The following is a 25434-nucleotide window of genomic DNA, read 5'->3' on the forward strand; positions in this document are numbered from 1 at the left end:
TTAACATAGATGTAGAAAAGCAAAGATAAATTAATTAAAAAAAGAGATGGCAAGGCTATGCTGGTTGCACAATAAAAAAATAAAGACTAAAACTATATGATAAAAGGAAAAATAAAATAAAGTAGCAGACACGAAGTCTGAGATTAATAGTTTGTTGATATTGATGATGCTTGTTGAGAAATGACTTCTCTATTTATAGACAATCCTAACTTGATATTCAAACCCCATGATCGCCAGGTCCTTGAATTTAGGAACCACTTCTTCTATCATAGTTACTCATCATGGGTGGAATGTGGATGATCTTGACTTAATAGCTAAGGCTTTGTAAATATTTTTTTAATTATTTTAAAACCAATTGAGTTAAGTTGAGCTTGGACTTTCAAATTCATAATTTAGGTGCAAACAATTATATTGAGATTTCTTTTTACGGTACCTTGTTTTCACAAGACAAGAGAATTTGGCCCTCCAATCTGATACGGAATTATCGTAGCTTAATAAAAAAATTGGACTAATTATTTGTAAACATCTTTGGATAAATAATGTGTAATATGAATGACTTAGGGAAAAATCTATAATTAAAATGGGTCTACTTTGTACACATCATCACTATCAATTTTTGAATAGTGCAGCTTTTTAAATATATTTTTTATGGATATGTTGATATTCATTTAAACTCCTAAACAATAGTTAGTTAATTCTTTATAAAATGCGACTGTGACTGGTTAATTAAAATTGTGAAACTGACGTTGTAATATAAAATAATATTTAAATAATTAAATGTATGAAAACAACGTTCCCTTCAATCACATACCTAGTTATAGCATAGAGGGGACAAGTGCCCCGCCGAAAAAATAAATAAATAAATAAATACTTTGTTCAAGTTTATACATATATAAATAGGTCTCAAGTTTAACAATTTGAGTCCTAATGTCCTCTCAAAATGTGTGCGTGCGTGTGTGTGTGTCGGCCTCATGTTATAAAATTTCAGAGCCCGTTATTGCTCCCTCTTTTCCTAAAGGCGCAGGGCTCGTTGGATGGTTTGTTTTAGTTAAAAGTGAGAAAATACAATCTCCTTTTCTCTTATATTTATTTTTTCCCTAAACCATCCTTGCAATTTGATTATTATATGATGTAGTATCAATTATGTATATTGATAATGCTTTAACGTAAATAATTAAAAGATAGGACATTTAAAAAAATTATCTAGTATCTTACAAAAATAACAAACTTACCTAATTTCTTTAGTCTAATTTTCTTAACATATAAATAAATTAATTGACTAACAGTGTTTATGTTGAGTAAGTCCCTCTTAAATAAAGTCAAATGTTCAAATGTTTTAGGTAAGAAAATATATTGGGAGAGCTACCTTTATTAGATATAACAATAATACAATACTCAAATTTAATTCAATAATATCATAAATTAAATTTTTAACAAATCATAGATATCTCATAAAATCTTGTGAAAAAATGCCAGGAAAAACAACAAGAAGAGATCAGGAATTTGGAATTCAGTGAATGACGCAAATCCACGCATTCAATAAACATCTCAATTACCGTCATTAAATTGTATTGATATTTAAAAATTATTGAGATATATTTTTTTTCTAAAATTTTAAAACAATACTCAAGACCATAATAACTCCTCACTTACATTATCCTTCAAAAACTAGAAATTTAATACTCACTGCGTATTACACGATAAAATAATTTCTAACAGGCCGTTCAACTGAACGATATTTAACATGTGCCATGAGACATTCATTCACATTGAATTTGAATGAGTCCCACTAAATCCAAAGATCGGATGGTGGAGAGTGGAGGTGGAGGGAACAATGGTTTATCTCTCCCTCTTTCCCCCTTTTTCTATGTGACTCGCAGTTAGCATTCAACCATGATTAGATTTGAATTTATACAATCGTTTTTCTTCCAAAAAGAAAAATCGTTTTAACCTGGAAAATGGTAGTTCGACGAGCGAACTCAGCACTCCAAATTCGCTTGCCTTCAAAGTGAATTTTAATTATAATTTATAACTTTTCGATCCAAAAAAGGGCGAAGTCGTGGAAAGAACCCGGACTAATAATGTGTGGTTTCAATAACGCGCTACAGGATTGGTGAAGGAGCTAAGACAAATTAATATTGCAATATAAGGTTGTGACAGGAGAAAGTAGCAAAATACAGATACAATTACAGAGCCAAGCAGCGCGGAGATGTTGGTGAAAACAGAGCTCACAAATCATAGACTTGCTTACCAGTGAACTTGACCTCGATAGGGCTAACATTCTTGCCAATAGACCTATAGTTCTGGCCAACTCCTTGGCGTCCAGGGTTGACCTTCTCAGGGTACACCCCGTCCTTAGGGTGCAGATACTGCACCTCCCCGTTAGGGAACACCCTGTAGAACTGATACTTGATCTTGTACTTTGACCTCAGCCTCGTCCCCAGAGCCAAGCACTGCTCCTTCCTGGCCAGCTTCAGCAGGTTCGGACCCTGCCTCATGATGGCCGCTCCGCCCGTGGGCATCTCAAAGATCTGTTCTTTCGGAGAATCCCATGTGATCACGTAGAACTCCTCCACCTGGGCCTTCCGCAGCAGCCCCCCCGTGCTCCCTCCGAAGATCGGAGACGGAGTGTTGGGGTCCAGTTCCGGCGGGGTGAACCCCACGGGTGCTTCTGCCTCCTTGGTTACAGGGGCGGCCTCTGTTTTCTCCTCCGCCGCCCTGATCACCGTGCTTGATCTGGCTGTTGAGGCTGTGAAATTGAGGGGCTTGAAGGAGAAGGGCAGGGCGGATTGGTTCTTCAAAGAAGAGAGCGTGGAGGAAGAGATGGGCGGGGTGAAGAGGGAAGCTTGGGTCGCCATGGCCATGGAGGATTCGCAGGACACGAGACAGGGGGGGTGTGGGTGAGTGAGTAATTTGGGAGATCAACAAGGAACAAGAGCTGCGGATGAACAAGAGAGATTTTGAGTGGGAGTGGATAAGGTGATATTGGTTTGGACCAATCAGAAGGTGTGATTTTGATTTTGTGGCACTCTTCACCCGCAGTTCCCACCACTTCTTTTTCCTATTTCGTGGCGCTCTAATTTCCCAATATCCACAATTCCACCCTTATAGAATCTAATTCCGGTTGCCAAACCCATCAAAAATTGAAGCCGAATTTTTGGTAATTGGAGTTTTTAATTTTTAAGCATTTAAACTTTCATTTCTATGGTATTTATGGTTAAGAAATATTGCCAAAACTTTAAAATTTGTTCGTTTGAGAAAACCTTCAAACATTTATGTATTGTGTGTGTGTTTTATGTAATGTATAAAATTAATTTTTAAAATACACCTTATGTCTAGAATCTTTAAATTTTTGTATATCTCTATATTTATATGAGAAACAAAGATGCCTGCACAATTGTTAAAACCGAACACTACAAAGCAGCAAAATTTAGTTATTTTTTCTTTTTAATTTAATACCATGCTTACAGTTGCACTGAGGTGAGGGAGGAAATGGGAAACCTGTTGAGGAGGAAAAGATATCCGGGGTTATTTTTCCCTAAGAAACATGCCAGCTGGGATATCATGGGGCATCAAACATGAACTCATTATCCTAGACAAAAACCTAAGGCCCTCTTTGATATGCAATATTGGAAGGTTGGGACTGAAATTGTGCTAAAGTATCCCCACCTTTTACATCTTTGGTATGGGACATTTATCAATACTTGAGATTATTTAGTCCCACCTAGGTGGGAATATTGAAACTAACCACCCCCACTAGTATTGTTCAATCTCACTAAACTTAATCTTGGAATCGATTATTTTTAAGCTAAAATGCTCTCATCCTCTATTCCTCATCTCTCCCCCTCTTCTTTCCACTCAGTCAAGCATCAACCTCGACATCGACCTCTCCTCCACCGACACTGCTTGAAAAATTGAAGAGATTGAAGATGAGATTTGGAGAAGATTTCGATGGTCTCTCAATCTTGCTATATAAATTTCATAATGTCGGAGATCAAAGATTTCATAACGTCGCTTGAAGAGTCTTCGCCATCCATTTCTGCATTTTTTCAGCTTTGTTGCCCTTATTTATTTTTGTCCCACCCGCTAATTGCCTTACTTTCACTTTCTTATCAATTGTTTTGGGATATCGTTCACATTAGTTTAAGTTTGAATTTGCTCAACTTTAAATTTGGTTCAAGATTGAGTTTGAGATATGGTTCTCAAATTTAGTTCAAGTTGTTATGTGTATGAGATTGAGAATGCCTGGCTTTAAATTAGCAGCTAGACTTGTGAAAACAAAACACTTTCTCAAATCTAGTTTAAGTTTAAGATGGAGTTCCAGATTTGAGTTTGAGACTCAATATTTTCTTTTTCAATGATCAAAGTCATTATTGTCATTTGATAATTTCTAATTAATTATGAAATAAAATTATTGCAAGTATTATATTCAAATATTACTCCATATCAAACATACTTTTAAAGCCTCAATCTCAACTCCAATATCAGTTCTAATCTTAATCTCAATCTCTTTAAATTAAGGCCTGCATACCAAACAAGGCTTAAGTTGACAACATGTTAACGAATAACTCTTTAACTTTAATTCAGACGTCATTTTTTGTCACCTAAAAACTTGAACCCGATTAAGGTGGTCTCATTCTTCACCCAATTTTTACCACCAGTGAGGTGAGCAAATCCTATCTAATCTTACAATGTTTATATTTTTTTTTGAAAAATTAATTTTTTATTCTTTTAATTTTTAACTTATTTGTAACTCAATCTCTGAACTATAACTCAATCTCTTAACTATAATTCATTGCGATTCAATCCTTTAACTTTTGTCTCACTTATAACCTGGTCCTTATTTTTTTTAATTTTTTTTAAATACTCTTATCAAATAAGAAGGATAAAAGAAATGCTCATACTTTACTCTAAAATACCCTCCTTTTACTCTTTGATTTGAGATCTAAATTTACATGAACAAAGAGAACTAATAAAAGTTAAGAAATTAGGTCATAAGTGAGTCAAAAGTTGAGGGATTGAGTTATAAGTGAGTTAAAAATTGTGAGACTAAATTACAACGAGTCATAATTAAATGATTGAATTTCAAGTGAGTTAAAAGTCAAATGACTAAAAGATTTTTCCTATTTTCTAAGCTTGTTATACTTGGGGGAGCACTATGTCCCTATGGGTAAATGAAACTATGTAACTAGAACTTTGAGCCTGTTTGGTTTGCTTGCGTTTTATGTTCAAAAAGCAAAATTTTGCTTTTAAGATGCTGGAAGTTGTTTGAATAAAATATTTTACAAGAAAACACATTCAAAAAATACATTTAAATCATGGTTAAAAGTGGATTTAAGAAATTTAACTATTTGAAACTTTTAAAAAGTGGATTTAAAAAGTAAAATGTTATTTGACCATGTTACCCTAGGTTTAATCTCTTACTCTTTTATTTAAAAAATAGTTAATTCATTAACAATATAATTATCATTTCAATAATAATAATAATTAGGTATCAAGTTTTTAGCATTATAAATTAAATAATTAACCATGTTAATTTTTAGCATTAATGTATAATAAAAATTACAAATCTTTATCACCTTTCCTAAAATTACAAATTAAAAAAGTACAAATAACTAGAAATCAAGTTTTTAGCATTATGGATCAAATTTTATGTTATTTAAAATCTCTATCATATTTTTTAAATATTTCAAATATATTATATTTGTATAATAAAAATTATAAATTATCATAAATCAATGTCCTTTTTGGTAATTACATATGCAAAAGCACATTTCAGTATCATAATTCAAACAACTTTCACTGTATCAAAATGACTTTTGAAAAAATGTATCCAAACATAAATTTTATTACAACAACCGATTTTTGCCAAATATACTTTCACTAAATGAACTTTTGATAAATTAAAAATTAAACACACTTCATCATTTGCTGGGGATTAAATCGAGTGGTCCTGTAGAACTATGTGGTTCATCATCGATTATAAAATATTTGATCAGTCTTGTTTTTATCTAGTAGCGTCATACCTTTGTAGGTAAACTTTTAGTCTCCCCCAACTCTATCTTTCCTCTATCTAGGGCTTTGTTAAGTGTGATGTTCATGTTTGCTTTTACATACTTGGAATAGTGAAGTCCCCATTCAGCATTAGATCATGTTCGTCGAGGAACAACAAGTTACCAGGTGTGTCAAAAATGCTAAGTCTCAATTAATAACAAAAAAGGTTCCCAAGCTCCCTTACCACAGTTTATCCGAATATAAAAGATACACAAGACTTAATAGAATAAGCGTTTGATTATTATTGAAAAGTAGAATGATTACAAGATGAAGCTGAAGAATAAAACTAATTGATAAACCTAAGAACTATGGGTGCAAAGTAAGTCTTTTTAAGTGTAGACTGTTATTTTCTTCTGCGTTTTAATACTCTATTTATAGTGACAGAGTGATAGTATCCTCTCCTTTAAAACTTAAAATGTTCTTCTGAAGAATTAAGGATCCTGCAAAACTCATAGCATGGTCTTTCTTCATTATCTTCCATTTTTTACAACCAGCTCTTGCTGAGATACTTGGACACAATGATGTTGTTCTCACAAGATCCGAGATTATTTAAAATCGTGTCTTTACGTACCAATAATCTACAGAGTGGATTTGCAACTAGTGTGATTTCGACATGCTTATCTAGCCGCGGCTTTCTACTGAACTTGGGGCTGGCCTCTTTGTTCAAATGGTTGATTGATACTGACTCTTCAATCACTTAGCTCATATAGCTTTATGACCTATCCAATATTTTAACAAGTAATGCTTTATATTTAGCCCAAACAGGTCAAAACCGATCGTTTGATGGCCAGATCAAACTTGGTAAAAAAAAAAAAAGCTTCTATATAATATCACAAACATTTCCAATAACACCCCTACATAATTCCCACCGCTTATGTCTCTACACGCTGACAATATTTCAATTTCTTACACTCAAAAATCTACCAATAGCTGGAAGAAAGATTTGTTTGCAAAATCACGTTACTGTGATTTCAGATTGAGATACTGTTGGGAATTCCCTTCCCTGTAAGTCCCCCCTCCCCTGAGTGATCCGAGGTATTGGGATAAAGCAATGTGTACGGCACTTTCACTGGTCCAACTCTGTTTTTCCACCTTTTGTCTTTGTTCATTTCAATGATTCTGTTCTCAATTTCAACCAGCCTCTTCCCGAACCTTTCAAATGCTGCCACTGGTTCGACATCCGAAGTCCACCCAGGAGCATCTCTCTGTCCGAGATACACCTCATCAGTTGAATGCCTGGACAAGATTTCTATCAATGATACACCGAGGAGTGTTTGGAATTGAGCTGTGATTGTTTTCAGGAATGCCAAGTCAGGATTCGACTCAAGCTCTGCATACTCTGGAGTGCCCGGTTCAGGCATGAATCTTCGACTCACGGTTGGGCGATTAGGGAGGTATCCTGCATAAGGGTACTGCCCAAAATTGACGGCTGCATGAAGGGCAGAAGCTACCCAGATAATAATGGTGCATGATTGAATGAGCTCACGTCTTGTCCTCATTTGTGGCCACCATGGCTCGTCTTTAAGATCGCCATGACCCTCATTACGGACTTCTTTCCACCATGATTGGAGTTCTTGGTCATTCTCAACCATTTCATGAGATGGGTAGTAGAAGAGGCAATATTCGCTCACCCAAGTTTCAATTGCAGCCCAGATTTCTAGCCCGTCAACGGCATATGGGTAATCCTCTATCAAAAGTCTAAGACCATGAGGGCAGCTGGAATCTGGAATTGCCACTCCTCTGAAATGCAATACAAGAGAGTTACGAGTTTACCATTTATGATACATAAGAGATCTATCTTTCGTTGAACTTTCTTCACTAACCTCTTGAGTAGATCAGCTGGCAGTGCCTGCTCAGGGAAGACCCAGTTTTTATAGACAACAGACGACATTTCCAAGGCAAATTTTCCTGGGAAAACTGTTCTCTCAAGCACCCCTCCAGCATTGATGAGGATTTGCCGAGCTAAGGCGTTTATGTTCATTGTGTCCCTAAAGTGGGGCTGCAGGAGCTTGTATATTGGGTGAAGCACGCTCAATTGCCTATTTGTAGCTATTATGAATGGCTCAATTACTGCATGAGTGAATAACCTGCAGATAAACCAGATCTCTCTAGTTATTTAGTTTAGGCCAGGAAACGAACCTAGTTTTAATAATGCTAGCATGGAGGTTTGTTATCTGGTGGCCATACCAGTGGCTAACAAGTTGATGGTATCCAGAATCATTCACAGCAGCGTAAGCTTTAGCCAGCTGCCACACTGAAGCCGCAACGCCCTCTTGTGCAGGAGTTAATACTTTGCTGACAACACCATGACGATCCCCTTGTGGGTGGGGCAAGCTTAGTTCAATGGCCAAGGGCTTCAATGTACCATCTTGTTTCAGAAACAAGAGTGTTCTAGTGGCATAGGTCTTTGTGTCTGTAGAGTTTATTCGAGTCAGGTATGGCATCAATGCATCATGATGATCTAAAATATACAACTTGTTCTTGTCAAGTGCCTGTAAGAAAGGGCAGAAAAATTGATTACCAGTAAGGTCTCTGGTTTTTGTTTCATTTTCATTTAACACAAGTTACGCCTGATTATTACCTCTTGTATCGTAAGCCCTTCTAAATTATACTCTATGTGTTCAGCTCTGATGGAACTATTCTGATTTCCAAAGAGGTCTTGGTTCAGCTTGCTAACGGGGGGAAATTCCTGAAGATAACATTTAGATTACAAAATAAAATGAGATGTGTTATGAGATTAATAAACATGTAAAATGACACTATTCCGTCTAGTACTCGGAGGCGACTGATGATGACGGGGTTAACTCCTGCCAGCATTTCTCTAGCAAATTCCTCATCTGTCCTCCAGGCAGTCTTATTATCTGCAATTATAAGAAGATGAACAGGTCAAAATCATTACATTTTGCCTATTCAAAACCCGGATGATCTGAATTGTGAGGGACCGTGAGCTGACCTTTGATCACATCAGGAACTGGAAATTTGAGGAATCGTTCGCCATCATTCCGAAGAAGTTCTCTCATTATCTCCCAAGGTATGCGTTCCCTAATTTTACTTTGCTTAGGTCCCTTTGGCAGTTCGACACCCCCATCGTAGAGTTTAAGAACATCTTGGAAGGTGTCAAATTCATTGAAAGTCTTGTCACCTATAGACCTGATCTCAGGAACCAGTACTTGAAGAAGAGATTTTACAGCATAGGCCAGGAAATCCGAAAACTTCAAGTGCCCAAACCGTTCATCCCTTGGAACATAAATGTCTAGGCTAAGAAGAGGCAATCTTTTCTCACTTTTGGGATCTGCAGCCATGAAAAGATTGGGACTTTTAACTCATAATGCTTTTTTTTTTTTTTAATGACTAGACACGGACTTAAATTTAGTATGTTTTTATTTGACAAACCTTTCTTAGTGGGTTTCCGACCAGTTCGTCCTCTACGGGGATATGGATACTCCTTTGACCCTCCAAGAACTGGACGTGCGTACTCTGGGCCCTTGTCTGGGAATCCTAAATCGTTATAGTAGGCATAGTCGTATACTCTGTCCCACTCCTTAAGTTTCCCCGTACCATTTCCACGTAGGTTTGCCAATTCCTCCTCCCTCAACTTGCGCAGTGGCTCAGGTGTTTGGCATGGAAGATAGGTCTGAACCACAAAGATATGCCCCCAAAAAGGAAAAGTGAAATTGCACGTCGTTGAAGATTATTACTATTTTAACATTTTTATGGGTTTCACGAAAGTTTCAGGTTCGTATTTTAATAAGCATTTTTTTTGTTTTTGGTGGATGATCCTATCTGAGAAACCAATAGCTTCTGCCTTCTGGAGATGTTCAGCATCATTACGGGAGAATTACAATCAGCCTCCTTTTAAAAAAATTAATTATAAATAAAGATTAATACAAAATGAATTATTGTTAAGGTAAAATATGACTTATTTTTTAAAAAATAAATTTTATTATTAATCTTTAAGTGAAATTAATTTTTTTAAGAGGAAGTTCGCTGTAATTCTCCACGAAATTATTGACCAAGATTCATTTTTGGGGGGAAAAAAACCAAGGGAATCACGTTGTCGCACACAATAACGTAATGTCCCTAAAAATGATGACTCAGGCAAGTGACGTCCTTGCTGACAGAACAAGACCTTAAAGTTTCCACAGAGAAAAGTGAAATGATGATGAGAAGAGAGAATTATATTCTGAATAGCCGCATCACTTCTTTTTAAAAAGCAAGGAGAGGGGAAGAATAATTACTTCATTGGAGAAGAACACGCGATTATATTTGTATCGATGTGCCGGGTAAACCCAGGAATTGCAGACGAAATGTACCGGACCGTGCCCTGGAAAGCCCTCTAAGGTGACAGTTTTGAGGTAAAATTGGCTGTGATGATGGTTTCGAATTATGAAGGCGCCAGGAACTCCCATGCCCTCGTCCCAGTTTGCTGTAATTGAGAATTCCGTGTCTGCTGTCGCCGTCACTGAGGATCTGGTTGAATTCCAATTCTCCAAGTGTGCAACCTTTCCCAGCTTTCCTCTGAAGCCATTTTCTAATGACGTGCCAATTGCCAACACACAAAGCAGTGAAAAAGCTAAAATTCAGTTCCTGGATCTTGGAAATTCAAATCAAAACTAAAATTCTAAATGAAACCCCCCCCCCATGCTTGATCAGCACGCACGATCAATTATTCTCTCTTTATCTAGACGAACTGGGTGCTTCAGACCCTTTGCTGCTTGTTTACTCTTCACATGATGAAACAGACTTGTGCGTATGAGCAAGACCAACAAGTGTAAGAATATAGAGAGACATCGGTCACAGATGAGGGTGACTTCACCTGGGTCAGGTTTAGCAGCACTGATGAGCTGGATGGACACGCCCTTGCCTAGCAACTCATGAACCCGATCCAGTACGGAGGCTTTGGGGTCATGGAAATCCAACACGCCCTTCTTCATCAGAACCACTCTCCCCCTGATCTTCCTTCTTCCCTCCACCTTCTGAATATTTTTCTCTTTGTTCTTTACACACAACATTTGACAGAAGCCCATGATGTTTTCAGCAGTAGAAATGTATCAGGGATCAGAATCTGGACATAAATAGTTGTTATGCGTTCGCCAGAAATAGCACGGAGTGAGGACTATATATAAAGAGTGAAGATTAAGGAAAAGCAGTTTTGTGGGAAACCATGGAGATACTTACCGTTCTCTGTAGTTGGAAGGAAGGGAGTCTTGACCCAATGGGGATTGGCTTTCTTTTTACTTATTCACATTTGGCTCCTTCCGAGCCATTTGTTTTACAAAGGGGGAATAAAAAAAGCTACAGGAGGGCAATTCGGTCTTATCAGTGCGCTTCTTGTAGGGTCCTTAATTGTTATATGTATGGACCGCAGGTTTGATACAAATATGAGGAATCAACATCCGGTTAGTCGCAGGATTTAGAGAGGTTAATGCTCGGGACCCAATAATGGGGTTTTCGTCTTTATCTCTTCAGTGAAGATAATTGAAGGACCTGATTCCTTCATCTCTTGGGGCTACAGATTAAAAACAGAACAAACTTAATAGCCAAGTCAGTAGAATAATGATGGCATTAGATTCTGGCTCCACGGTACTGTTCGAAGTGGATTATTTTAAAGTTCACGTGGTAAACATCTAGTTGAAGCGGCTTGTTTCCATTAAACTAAGATTCATCAATTCAAGAAGAGAAATCTGCCGGGTCATGAAACAGAAGCTGGCAGGCCCATTAACCGGGGAGTTGTAATTTTTCCTAATGGAAAACGACAATCAAAATGAAGAATCCCCAGACTTAAATGTTAAGCAACACCGTCAGCAGAGGATTCAAGCGGGAACCAATCAGATGATGACATTTGTTTTTAGTTGCTTGACTTGAAGAGCCACCAATAAAACGGAGAGAAGAAACGGAACAAATTAAGGATCTATCTTCAGAACACTCGCGATATACCATGATCCATGACGCAGCCTAGCTCCAGTAAAGAAGGTGAGGACATGAATCAGGAAAAGACAACTATGCCCCTGTTTTCCAGGCATACCAGATCATATCATAATTCGTCCTTATCATACAGGACAACATCCACTAGGTCATTATTGACCAGCGATATGCAGTCCAGGATTAGAGTATCCCATTTAAGCGAACATAATATCATCATCGTATCCTCTCGTGTGTACTGTATATTTCACAACTGGAACTCCTTGTACCCAAAAAATACAACTTTTTAGTTCAGTATCGTGTGAAATATCAATTCAGTAATTTCCTGCGACTTCATCCACCGGTCACATTACGTGGGGAAGATCCAAGTTTAATTTACGCTCACAGTAAAGATACATTAACAATTGCAATCACCTTGAAGCTGCATTAATTAATTAACTTATACTCCTAAACCTTAGTTACTCTCGGTGATGTTTACCTTGCAAGTAATTATTTGCTTAAGCGTTTCGTATAAAGAATGAGAAAATGATTCAATGAGATGATAGAAACAAAAACATGTACATAGTTGCGAAGCAATTAATTTGTCCAGGCAGAATGATCTGGTCGCTTGGCAAATCCATATCGCGCGTCTTCTTTTCTCAACGGGGGTGGTTCTCGTTATTTTCACAGAAATTAGATTCTAAGCAATGCAGGGTGTAATAGCTAGTAGAGTTACCATTAAAACATGAAGGCGATATTCTGCATCCTTGAAAATTGATCTTATTAATTTGTTGGATGTGGATGGATTAAGACAATTTAGTAGTGGCACGGCGCATAAAGCTAGAGGTGATGAGCGGCTCATGAAAACAGAAAGTTTGAAGCCGATAGCTCAAGGGCCCCATTGAAGATTTGGCCCTGGGCATCAAAATCCTAATTATCTTCTCTTTTAAAATATACATACACGTTATATGTGCGTGAAGCTGAAGAGCATCAATAGCTGGTACGGTTAATTGCATTTACATGTGAGCCGTATATATGGAATAAGAAAATGTTGTCGAAAAAGAGAGATTGACAAATAAAAAGTTAGTTGAAAAAGGGAGGAAGTGGTGGTGGGTGCCTCGCGAGAGTAATTCAAAGTTGATAGCCAAAACAAATAAGATAGGGTAATTCCAAATTCCATACTCATGATATATCTTGTCTGTAACAACCACTCAAATCCCAAAAGATTAATTCTTTCTTCTCATCTGTTCCTTGCTCTTCTTCTTTTAATTTGCCACTGAGCAAATATTTTGAACACCACGAGTTTCAGGAGCGATCTAGTTTAAAGGCGTATCTATGGAGTCCCTGATGGCATCCTTATTTAATTTTAACTTTGGATGGATGTTCCCATATCATTCACTACTACTTTGTCATTTTTTCGTTTCTTTTGTCTAAAATGGTTATTATTAGATGTCGCTTCTTCAATTCTCTGCTTTGAATTTAAAAACTAAGGGTAAATAAACAAATAACAAAACTCAGATCACCGTATACCCAATGTTCCCGTAATCAGTTTTGGACAGTACCGCATCAACATTTAATAATACTCCCTCCATGATCATTTTTTAGGAGTTGGATGTTTAAAAATGTAAAATATTTTTAATCTTTTAAAATGTAGTTATCTTCTTCTTTTTTTAAGTGTCGTTATTGATTTTTAATCTTTTAAAATGTAGTTATCTTCTTCTTAATTATAAGACATTTTTAGATAAAAGCTCACATACTAATAAACCTCATTAAATATACCTAACATTTTATCTTTTCAAAATAAAACTATAAACTTTTAAAAATATCCATCATTTAATATATTGAAAAGAGAAGGGATGAAAATTAATTATAGAAAGAGAATGAGTAAAATGAAATTTACCGCATTTAATAAACTCAATCTACTTAAAGTGTTTTTTTTTATGATGAAGAAACTTCTTTAAAATAACCTATAATTTAAGATGGAAGGAATATTATTTTTGTCACATGATCTTTATATTCTGGAAATGAAATACTTTAATTGTTGTTCTATAATTCAGGAGAGTGAATATTATGATAATTACATAACTTTTTCAGTATTTAATAGGAGGCAAAATGGATGAAGACAAAATTATAGAAGTATCCCATGGACAGGACAAAAACAGATAACACTCTCCAGCTGCCTTATAAATAAGATTAGAGCAGCGTTCCGATCAAATTCCAACGGCCCGTATTCGTATCATGTCAGACACGGCATTGAGCTACTTTTATTTTGTAGAGATGCAAAGGTCCATCGAGCTTCAGATGTGGAGCCCACTAACTTGTTGGGCCCACGTTCCTCTCAAGTCTCAACAGACACAGAGAGTTCGAGCTCGCGTTCTGTTTGCCTATCATCGTGCAACAGCTCCCGTTTTAGCTTCGTCTTTTATTTATTTTGCAGTGCACACTCGCAACAACCCATTTTGTCATCCCATGAATAGATGAACTCTTGTGCTTGAAACTTGAGATATATATTTTGTTGCATCATTCATCATTCATTGAACATATTGAATGAGCGAACTTTTTTTTTTTTCAATCCACTTCGGGGAATACAATTCAGGAACTGATTTTTCTATTAAAAAGAAATGAGAATAGCATGTGCCGTGGCCATTTAGAAATTACAAGCTTATGGCGGTACGCGGGAAAAAAATGTACCTTGGAAATATGTTGATGCGTGGGAGTCTTATTCCATTGTTCCTTGCCGTTGCCCTTTCTCAGCGTTTTTAGTTACTGTTGTGGACGGCTGAGAGAGAGATGGAGTTTGAGAATTTGCGATGAGTGAGCGTAGTTTTTAAGCGCCAGGATTCTAATTCTAAATTTAGGCAAAGCCTGTTGTTTTCTCCTGGTCAACGTATTAGTACTCACTTGTTTGGTGTAAACACTCCGCGGGATTGAAATATGACGTCCATAACTAAGTTGCTAGTTTTCCATTATATAAAGATTGAATGTTATTTTTATCTCTTAATTTTATTTGAAAAGTTACTAGACATCTTAAATTAAATATGAATTAATTCTATTCTTTAATATTAAAAGCTCCCCTCTCTTGTCACCCTATTATTAATTTATCATCTGATTATCATTATTAGCCGACATTCAATTTCTTAAATATTTTTGTTATAAACTATTGGGTTAAGAGTTATCTTTGCTTTTAAATTTACCTCAAAGGAAATTACTTTTTATTTTGCCCTTAGATTCAAAAGAGATTGATTTGATGCGTGAGTTTTATTGAAAATTAAAATATTACATTTTTTTAGAATTTGTCACAGAAGTATTTTTGAAATTGTACATCAATAGTTACAAAAATTTAAAAAATGACTTGTATAAAATATAAAAAATAAAAATGAAATGTGACTTATAAAAAAATATAAATATATCTTAACATAAATATATAATGCATGCATGCATGCATATATATATATATATATATATATATATGAGAAGTTAGCTTGTTCTTCGGGCCCTTACTCAACCTTTTAGGGATTATAATATAATTTGGAGACATTTGCGGGGTGAGGCATTATAATGGGCACTCGGCTTGTCTGGTTCTGATGATGGTTCTGTTTCCACACGTGCAAGCGTTGAATATTTAAGTAAAGGAGGAAAGAGCGATGAGATGAGAGTCGGGAGCGTTGGGACCATTTGCGACTGTGACACAGAAAACAAGTGAAACGTCACAAAATGATGCGTTTTTACGTTGGAACTCTTGTTTTTACTAGATGTGGAAATTAGGACAGGCTCGGTCCTTTAAAATGAGCTTTTATGGGCTCAACCCTTGAAAATTTAAATCCTAATACTCAATTACTCAAAATTAAATATAATTTTGAGGTCTAACATTTATTTAAAAGGTTCTCGGACCCTTAAATCTTTTTTTTTTCAAAAAAAAACTTTAATATAGAATAAATTCAAATTTCACATAAAATTTTACAAGGATTTAAAATTTTAAATTTAAGATAAAGATTAAAAATTTTTATTAATATAAACTAAATTTTTCTCATCATTATTTAAAAATAAAATATTAGATTCTTCGGATGTAAATTTACTTGTTGAAGATAAAGTAAAAAATTCAATGTTAATTATTTTTGAGACTTCTTCTTCATCACTTACAATAAATATTAACTAAATCGTGTCATTATCAATCAAATATATGTATGTATACATGTGTATATATCAAACTCAATTAGTTTAAAAAAATTAATTTTTAAATCTTGAATTTTATTTAAATAGAATCTTTAAATTCAATTTTTTATGTCTGACTCTTTAAGCTCAATCTTATTTTTGGCTTTAATTGTTGCTTGGATTGGAAGGCAGTCATTTGATGACGCTCCGTGTTAATTAATTGCTTGATCTCTTCCCTGACACTTCATCATCCCACCTCTCATCACCCCATTACGAAAGGTATCTCTTCTCATTCTTGTCTCCCCACACGCTAAACTTCCTTCTTCGTCTTCTCTTTCTTAATTAAAAATGCATGTCTATGTATCCTACCAATTAGTCATTTCAGACAAGTAATATTCAATTTATTAATCAAGTCATGATTGAGGTAGGCTTGTTGTGAATCTGAGACCGACTAGTCCTAACGCGTAGCTTCTAAGCACTAATGCTGCTGCACGTGAAACTAAACATTCTAAAGCTGTGCTTGCCGTTGACTGAATATTACCTATTTTTAAATTTAATTTTATCAATGACCTACATGATATGTTTGATTTTCGTCAAGAAAAATATGAATCTTCATGTTAATCATGTCAACTATTCTACCCGTAACTCCACCCTATGTTGCCAGAACTTTTTTCCTTAATCCTTGTTTGATTCAAAGAGAAAAAAGAAAGGGAGGGAAGGTGAGAAACAGTGTGTTTGGATAGTAAATATAATTGATTTTTGGCTCAAAAATCGATTCTCCCAAAAATTATCCAAACACCCACTTTTTGGGAGAATCGATTTTCAGGCCAAAAATCGATTATTTTCAGAAGCTGAGGATCAGAGCTTCTGCGGAGAAGCTTGTTCAGATATTGGGGAAAATTACAAAGACAGGCCCAAGCAAAAATTACAAAAAAAGCACACAATTTAATAAAAATAAAACCAAACTCTCTTCTTTTTCTCCTTTTTTTTTCTTAATAAAATTTGAACTTTGCATCTTCAAAAAATTAATATTTAGTATTTAAAAATTAAATTATATAGTAATTTATATAACTAAATTGATTCTACTTAAATTATCCAAACATCTTTAATTCTGTTAAAATCAATTTTAGAAAAATAATATCCAAACAATTGCGTTATAACATAATCAATTATGATTAAAATCTACCACTTAATCAATTATTTTTATAATCTATTATACCCAACTGAAATCCAAACGGACCCAAAAAATCTCTCCAAATTGAGGGAAGGTTTTAGAGGAGAAAGGAGGAAAAAGTTTAAAAAATTTTCCTCCCCTCCCTTCATCTCCTTTTATCTCATCTAAAAAGAGAGAGCCACTCTCCTTCCCTTATCTGGTAAGGTAGAAAAATTTTTTAAAATTTTTTCCTCCTCTTCCCTCCCTTCTCTTCTAACTAAATAAGGTTTTAATTATAAAGGAGGTGTATTATTTTAAGAATTGTTAAATAAAGGGATATATTAAATTAATTAATAACCAACTTCATGCACATTCCTCCTGCAATTCATACGCGGGACAAAAGTACCACCTCTTCCCCTTACAAACATTAAATAGAAATAATGCATATAAAATTTGCCTTGACTTTTTTTTTTTATTATGACGAACAATCTTTTTAAGAAAATGTTTAGCTGAGTTTATGATTTTTTTTCAAAAATAATATAACACGTATCTAATCTAGAAATTAACACATGAGGGCACAGGAAGAAAGATTACAAAAGCGGGTAATAAAAATAAAACCAAACTCTCTTCTTTTTTCCTTTTTTTTTCTTAATAAAATTTGAACTTTGCATCTTCAAAAATTAATATTTAGTATTAAAAATTAAATTATATAGTAATTTATATAACTAAAATTGATTCTACTTAAATTATCCAAACATCTTTAATTCTGTTTAAAATCAATTTAGAAAAAATAATATCCAAACAGATTGCGTTATAACATAATCAATATGATTAAAATCTACCACTTAATCAATTATTTTTATAATCTATTATACCCAACTGAAATCCAAACGGACCCAAAAATCTCTCCAAATTGCGGAAGGTTTTAGAGGAGAAAGGAGGAAAAAGTTTAAAAAATTTTCCTCCCCTCCCTTCATCTCCTTTTATCTCATCTAAACAAGAGAGAGCCACTCTCCTTCCCTTATCTGGTAAGGTAGAAAAATTTTTTAAAATTTTTTCCTCCTCTTCCCTCCCTTCTCTTCTAACTAAATAAGGTTTTAATTATAAAGGAGGTGTATTATTTTAAGAATTGTTAAATAAAGGGATATATTAAATTAATTAATAACCAACTTCATGCACATTCCTCCTGCAATTCATACCGCGGGACAAAAGTACCACTCTTCCCCTTACAAACATTAAATAGAAATAATGCATATAAAATTTGCCTTGACTTTTTTTTTTATTATGACGAACAATCTTTTTAAGAAAAATGTTTAGCTGAGTTTATGATTTTTTTCAAAAATACATATAACACGTATCTAATCTAGAAATAACACATGAGGCACAGGAAGAAAGATTACAAAAAAGAGCGGGGGGCCAAAATTAGTTTTCACACGCGTTGTAAATAAAAACACACACATTTTACGAAGACAACTTATACCGTGATGGCGAGCACCCCCTTGTATTCGTCCCTTATCTATCAATCAAATTTCTATGATTACAAAAAATATTATTGCAATAAAAAATATTTTTTTCAGTTAAAAGTTATTTATGTTTGGGTTGACATGGGTTTTTATTAAAGCCAGGTTAAATGTTTGATTTGAAGAACATAAAAAAAAAAAATCGTAACACGAGGGTTACTTGATCATTGATAAACTTAAATGCGTAATATATAAGAAAGCAAGGGCAATATCTTGTGGAGATTGATTTCATATGTGAAGGTTGGGGTGCATTCTTCATTATTGTGAAAGTAGCAAAAGAAAACAAGGACGACAGAAAAAGGGGTTTAAAAAAAGTACTGGTAGAATATATTCCGATGAATATAAAGCATGCCCTTGTCCCCACGATAACTCAAACTACTTTTAATCAAATTTCGTCGTAAAAGTTTACAACTTTATGTTCTTCTATACTCGACTTTTCACTTTTATTATTTATGACTCTTTTACAAAACGATCATATTTATAATAAATAAATATTTTATAAATAGTTAATATTAAAATTAAAATTAAAATTAAAATAATTTGTTAACATTTAAAAGGTGCGTAAACATGTTTTTCTTAAAAATCAATTATATACCCAAACTGTAAATAACAAAAAGTAGTATAAAAGTAAATCTAGAATTTTGCCCCACCAAGTTTGACAAGGAGTAAGTAAACCTTGAAGAATAAAATCATTCACCGGCGTTCGATGTTTTCTGATTATCATATTTCTGAGCAATTTGTTTGTCATTATTTATTCCCTTATTTATTTATTGTCGCCGTTGCTTTTATTCTCCAACTAACAAGAACTTCGGATCGTTGAGTTGAGGATGACTGTCATTCCCACATGTGAGAAACTACATAGGATAATATAATTTATTTACGATAATATTTAAAAAAAAAAAACGGAAAGAACATAAGAACATTGTTTTGTTTTGTTGCCGGTACGTCGACCTGAGACCCACACCATAGAGAGCAGGCAGCAACGCCTCCGCCACCGATCAATATGATTTTTATTTCTACCTTAGATCTGCCAATTTAAACTCAACTACTCGGAAAATCTATTACCCAGTTGCTGGGTTTTCAAATATAGGCATCCGATCATACTGTTCGGTTTTCTATTGAGGCTATGGAGTTTCAGAGGTAGCCCAGAAAACCAGAGAGAGATATTGTGCAGCTCTATTTGTTAATTTAGTATGTGAACGGTATTGAGGTCTAGAAGAAAAACGTCTTTTTCTCGACGAACCGTCATGTCGATCTCAGGCAAGTCGTTTTATTTTCCGTTCAATCTTTTACTGTTCTATTTTTCTATTCTCTGTCGGTTTTGATCTTCGACGTTGACAAGTTTCCTGTCCTTTTCTTCTTTTTTTGGCTATTATTAATTGTCCATTTTGGAGGTGGATTTTCTATGGTCGATCAGTATTTGGTTTTGGAGCGTGCGCTCAGAAATTCTAGCTTTGATATTTGGATCGGTTAAGATGGTTGTACTTGTTAGTTTTTCATCAGAACTTCGATGAAGAGTGATGTACAATAGAAGAGGGTTTCAGTACCTCAGTTTCCAGAGTTCTTAGAATGCGTCAATTTTTGGCCCGTTTAGATGGTCTGATGACTTCTGAGGGAGTTGCTGGGGATAGTATACGATATTGTGACCACGATTCCTTATTTATGTAAGGATTTTTCTATTGTGAAAGGAGATGAATTTTTCCTGCTTTTGGTTCTGAGACGCGGGACTGGCAAGCATGCAAGTGTGGAAGGGCCATTCATTCTCGTGGGGTTGATAAACTTCTTATCTAATCAGCATTGATTGGCTTCCTATAACCATCTTAATTTGAATTGGATAACTGGGGGGATATTGTCTGGTATCCAGATTGGCTTCCTATACAATATATTTTGACAAAGACCTCTTTTATATAACATTTAGAGTTACATTTCTGGATAGGAGCTTTGAAGTCCCATTGTTATATGAACCTCCTTTATGCATGAATTCTTCACTTTGGATCCCGAAATTTGTTATCCTATTGTGTGTGTGTGTGTGTGAGAAAGTGCATAACCTAGTTATTATTTTCAAGTTGTTTTTATTGCTTAAATTATCTGCATCTGCAAAATTAGCTGATGACTTTACCATTTCTGAAATGTAGCCTTTTGGCCTGTTAACACCCGGTTTTTCCCCCTTCTAGAGGTGGCGGGGGTGCTGGTGACTGGTTAGCCATGCTGTTTATTCTTCTATTACCATATTTGTTTTGATTGCTGCTTGGTATTAAGCCACTGTAGCATGTGCGAAATGATTTCCCCTTGCTTGTTGATTTTACTATCTCCATGATGAATGCTACCCCTGCCATTCTGGTGGTTTTTGTCAAAATATATGCTTTCCTCTCTGGCTTCTTGAATGATGGAAGAACAGTTACTAATAAATTTCTAGGCTGAAGAGGAAAGGCAATTATGAGTTGAACAATTCAAGGTAATTTAGGGCGTTTAGTCAGCTTATGACATGAAGATAAATGTCACTAGTCATGCTGTTGATGACATGTGTCGTACCTTTGGAATAAGTACAGAACATCATATACATAATTGACAAATATTATGTGTTGGATTCTTTAATAAATTCTCATTTTATATAATATGTGTGCACGATTAGTTTTCCTTGTTATTCAAAGAGAGACACCTGTTCTTTCAAAGTAATGATTATAATCTTCATTGAAATAATTAATTTTAAAAAATGATTATAATTTCTTTGTTTTGCAGGGCTCCATGAAATGCACCAGCAAGAGCTAGAAAATATGAAACTAGCAACACAACCCTTCAAAACAATAAAATTTTTTACACTGGCTATAATACAATATATGAAGCAGACAATATTGTACTTGTTGGCGAAAGGTGGGCGGCTTATGCTTTTCAGTATTGTGGTAGGGGCTCTTGGCACAGTGCTGATGACCATAAACGGTCTTCATGAGAAGGTATTTGCATTGCACATATTCTATCAGTAGTTTGCACGGTGACTAAAATAGTTTCACTTGGCTCTTTAGAGACTCTATGGCGATGAATTATTATGTATTTTAGTCCTGACAATATGAAATTCATATATTTCCCTTTGGCTACGTTATCTACTCCTTTTGTTTTGTTTCTATTTGTTTCTTTTTTCATGTTATATCAATTTATACTTCAAATTCTTGTTATTCTTGCAGCATTTTGAGGAGATTGTGGAATACTGTCGCTTTGGATTGTGGTGGTTGGCCCTTGGGGTTGCATCTTCAATTGGCCTTGGTATGAAAAGTATCCTTTAACAAATATCATCTATTCCCCTTTTCTGACAAGCATGCCTGATTTTGTAGTTCGTCGTTAAAAATACTTTTGATCCTTGGACAATTTTGGTATCTGCACATGGCAAGACATAATTACATTTGTTGGCTTAATACCTGTAAGGATGTGCCAGTCCTTTTGCTAACACTCTTTATTGCAGGATCTGGCTTGCATACTTTTGTCCTTTATTTGGGTCCTCACATAGCTTTGTTCACAATAAAAGCAATGCAATGCGGTCGAGTTGATTTGAAAAGTGCTCCATATGATACAATACAATTAAAAAGAGGTCCTTCCTGGCTTGATAAAGAATGCTCTGAGTTTGGACCACCATCATTCCAATCGGCACAAGTTTCACGGATCTCACTAAGCAGCATTTTGTCTCAAGTTCAGGTGGAAGCTGTTCTTTGGGGTGTGGGAACAGCAATTGGGGAACTTCCCCTTATTTTATCTCAAGAGCAGGTACAGTGAACTTATTGTCATCTCAAATTGTTCCCTTTGTTTTACTAAATGATTATGAAGTTGATATAATTTTAGATGCTAACATGCTTTAGAGAAGATATGCATGCTGTGGAAACAATCTATTTATATCTAACTTGTATAATATTATTATGTTGTTGCTAGAATTATGTGTTTCTATGAAACTTTTGTTCGTTTTTGGTCACTGCCTTTTCAAGCCTTGAAAATTCGATTATTAGTTTATTGTAATCATGACTGCTAAATGATTTTTTATTTAAAAGAGTAATTATAGGTTGGATTTTTATTTCTCCTCATGGTTGTTTATTCATTCAATTTATATATATATAGTTAGGCTCATCTTCAAAATTTTCCAAGTAATATCAAGTAGTAGTAGTAATAGTAGTCATCATATCTTTTGAAGCCTTTGAGGTTTTATTTATTTTATAAGGTCTAATAACTTGTGTTGATCAGCACTGCAAAATAAATCAAACTTGAATTTTGGGCTTTTACCCTCTTGCATAACAAAAAAAAGTCATGGCTTGGATATGTGAATGGCACAACTGTTTTGGTTGAATTGTGCATATTAGGTAAAATGTGAATAACTTAGAAACGGATCAAAATGCTTTTGCTGTTTTTGCAATTAGAGAGCAATGAAATAAGGATTAATGGCTACATTCAGATAATCTAATTCTTGAAAACTATTGGATTCGGCATTAGTTATTATCACCTCCATGTCTCCTTAAAAGTTTGTGCAATACAGGCCATGGGGTTCATCCCAGGTTCTTTACTCCATTACCATTTCTTTTGAGATCTGATTGGTAATGCCATATGACTTATTTTCAACATTTTTTTTTCCCTTGCATCCTCCCTGCCCTGAAATTTTCTTTAGCAATATGCTGTACTAAGGTCAAATTTATATAGCTAGACGTGAGCCTTGTGCGTTGCATGGAGTCTAAAGTGAGCCACTATTCATGACTTATAGTGTGGCTTTCTATAGATTATATATATATAATAATATATATTTGATATTGATTATCTAGAAAATTCTGACTCATATTTGTTCTGTCTCAGTTACTGTGCTAATTTATCTGTAAGAAGCTGGGAATTTGATGTTTTGTTTATTAGTTTCCTTTTGAATCGATTCATGAATGCTTATAATAGTTTCATAGTGTAGCACGCTTGTCTGGTAGCAAATTGGACGCCATGGAAGAGTTAGATACTGAAGATGGAGGAATCATTGCCATGCATCTGAGTCAAATCAAGCGTTGGTTTCTTACACACACTCAACATCTGAACTTCTTCACCATCTTATTGCTTGCTTCGGTTAGTATGGACTTCATACTGAAGATAGAGGATGACTTCTTTTTCTTTCAATTAAGTACACTCTGATGCCTTCGATAGGACTTGCTTGACATAGTGCTTAGTTCTTCATGTCTTCCTGTCTTCCTAAATTCATTATTTATGTTTGATCGACCTGGAAATGCCATTGATTGAAATTATAATTCAGGTGCCAAATCCTCTATTTGACCTTGCTGGCATCATGTGTGGACAGTTTGGGATTCCATTTTGGAAATTTTTTCTGGCAACCTTGACCGGAAAGGCAATTATTAAAACTCATATACAGGTTGGTATTTCTTATGTTAAAATTAAATATAGGCAAAGACATGAAACGGGATGTGATAGAATTATGAGAAACGTCCCGTTTTACCCCACCCCTCCCCTCCCCTCCCCACGAAAAGAAAACCAAGAAACTAACATATATGGAGCTTAGTTTTGCCGTTGTGCTGTCTTCTGTTTGACTCTATTTTTCTTTGATGCAGACATTACTCATCATCTCGGTTTGCAATAATCAACTTCTTGACTGGATAGAGAATGAATTTGTATGGGTTTTCAGCCATATACCTGGCTTTGCTTCTGTCTTGCCCACTGTGATTGCTAAACTCCACGCAGTTAAAGATAAGTATATAAAATCACGCCATGTGGTTTCCCCAGATATCCAGGTGCTTACATGGATTGAAAATGTCAAATTGCCCAAGTTTGGAAGTTCCAAATTCTTGTTTGCTGTAGTAGATATGTCTGAAGTTGATTTCTTTTTCATATCATTTCATCTCCAGGGGAAAAAATGGGATTTGTCATTGGCTTCACTCTGGAACACGGTCGTGTGGCTGATGCTCATGAACTTCTTTGTCAAGATAGTGAATGCAACTGCCCAGAACTATCTAAAGGGGCAACAGGAGATGGAGGTAGCTGCAATAACAAATAAATCTTCGCCCGCGGGATCAGACACACAATAAAATCCCGGATATTCTGCTAGTTTGGCTCCTTTTGCCAGCGGAGACACGGAAATGCTGAAGGGCCTATTAGGTGCTTTTGTGAGACTGCACATAGCATGATGTGCAACAGAAGTTGCGGCTTCATTCTTCTGGTTGAACGCCAGGCAGTATTATTTGGAAGGACTTCTAGATTTTAACACAATATTGTCAGCTACTTGCTAGGGTAGATATATGGAACTCCTACCACTCTTTCGCAATCCAAGAGAGACTTGTTTATTTGTTCATTTATCTCTGTACTCGAAGATTCTGTCTCCCTCCCCAACCTTCCTTCCCCATTAATGTTTCGTGATCTCATCTCTGCAAAAGCCAATGTTTCGTATTAAATACGGGAGAAAAGAAAGATTTGAAGAAAGGTGACTTCAATTTTTTTTTTTTTGTCAGTTCAGTTCATCCAAGTAAATTCGCTTGTCAAATTCAATTTAGTAAAAAGCTATCATATAAAACTTGTTTGTCCCATCCGAAAATAACGATGCATAACTAGAAGTTATAGTAAAAGAAACGCAAGTTAATAAACCCAAGACTATCTGCGTGTTGGTTTCAGATTTGCCATAACAAGAATACTAGTGTGCGG

The 25434-nt window shown here is 35.1% G+C and overlaps 3 protein-coding genes across 3 annotated transcripts; 1 reads left to right on the forward strand and 2 right to left on the reverse strand.

Moving 5' to 3' along the window:
• Positions 1-2110: 2110 nt before the first annotated feature.
• Positions 2111-2955, reverse strand: LOC129309410 (photosystem I reaction center subunit II, chloroplastic-like). The gene has a single exon (XM_054950981.1). The coding sequence runs from the start codon at positions 2862-2864 to the stop codon at positions 2229-2231; it is 636 nt and encodes a 211-aa protein (XP_054806956.1). The 5' UTR covers positions 2865-2955; the 3' UTR covers positions 2111-2228.
• A 3901-nt stretch (positions 2956-6856) lies between these two features.
• On the reverse strand, positions 6857-11384 carry LOC129309062 (probable linoleate 9S-lipoxygenase 5). Its single transcript, XM_054950407.1, has 10 exons — positions 11233-11384; positions 10871-11119; positions 10293-10585; positions 9448-9688; positions 9008-9346; positions 8830-8915; positions 8636-8743; positions 8242-8546; positions 7878-8141; positions 6857-7794 (listed from the first exon to the last, which is right to left on the reverse strand). The coding sequence occupies exons 2-10, from the start codon at positions 11079-11081 to the stop codon at positions 7026-7028; spliced, it is 2616 nt and encodes an 871-aa protein (XP_054806382.1). The 5' UTR covers positions 11082-11119; positions 11233-11384; the 3' UTR covers positions 6857-7025.
• Positions 11385-19689: 8305 nt separating this feature from the next.
• On the forward strand, positions 19690-25087 carry LOC129310133 (vacuole membrane protein KMS1-like). Its single transcript, XM_054951998.1, is given in 10 exon segments — positions 19690-20040; positions 20916-20978; positions 21520-21731; positions 21960-22038; positions 22235-22507; positions 22510-22533; positions 23705-23853; positions 24038-24154; positions 24351-24530; positions 24645-25087. Coding segments are annotated over 10 exon segments (1290 nt in total). The 5' UTR covers positions 19690-20027; the 3' UTR covers positions 24825-25087.
• Positions 25088-25434: the final 347 nt, after the last annotated feature.

Source organism: Prosopis cineraria, unplaced genomic scaffold (genome assembly GCF_029017545.1).
Source record: "Prosopis cineraria cultivar Desert tree isolate PC_DT_omini unplaced genomic scaffold, ASM2901754v1 PC4, whole genome shotgun sequence".
Taxonomy (NCBI): domain Eukaryota; kingdom Viridiplantae; phylum Streptophyta; class Magnoliopsida; order Fabales; family Fabaceae; genus Prosopis; species Prosopis cineraria.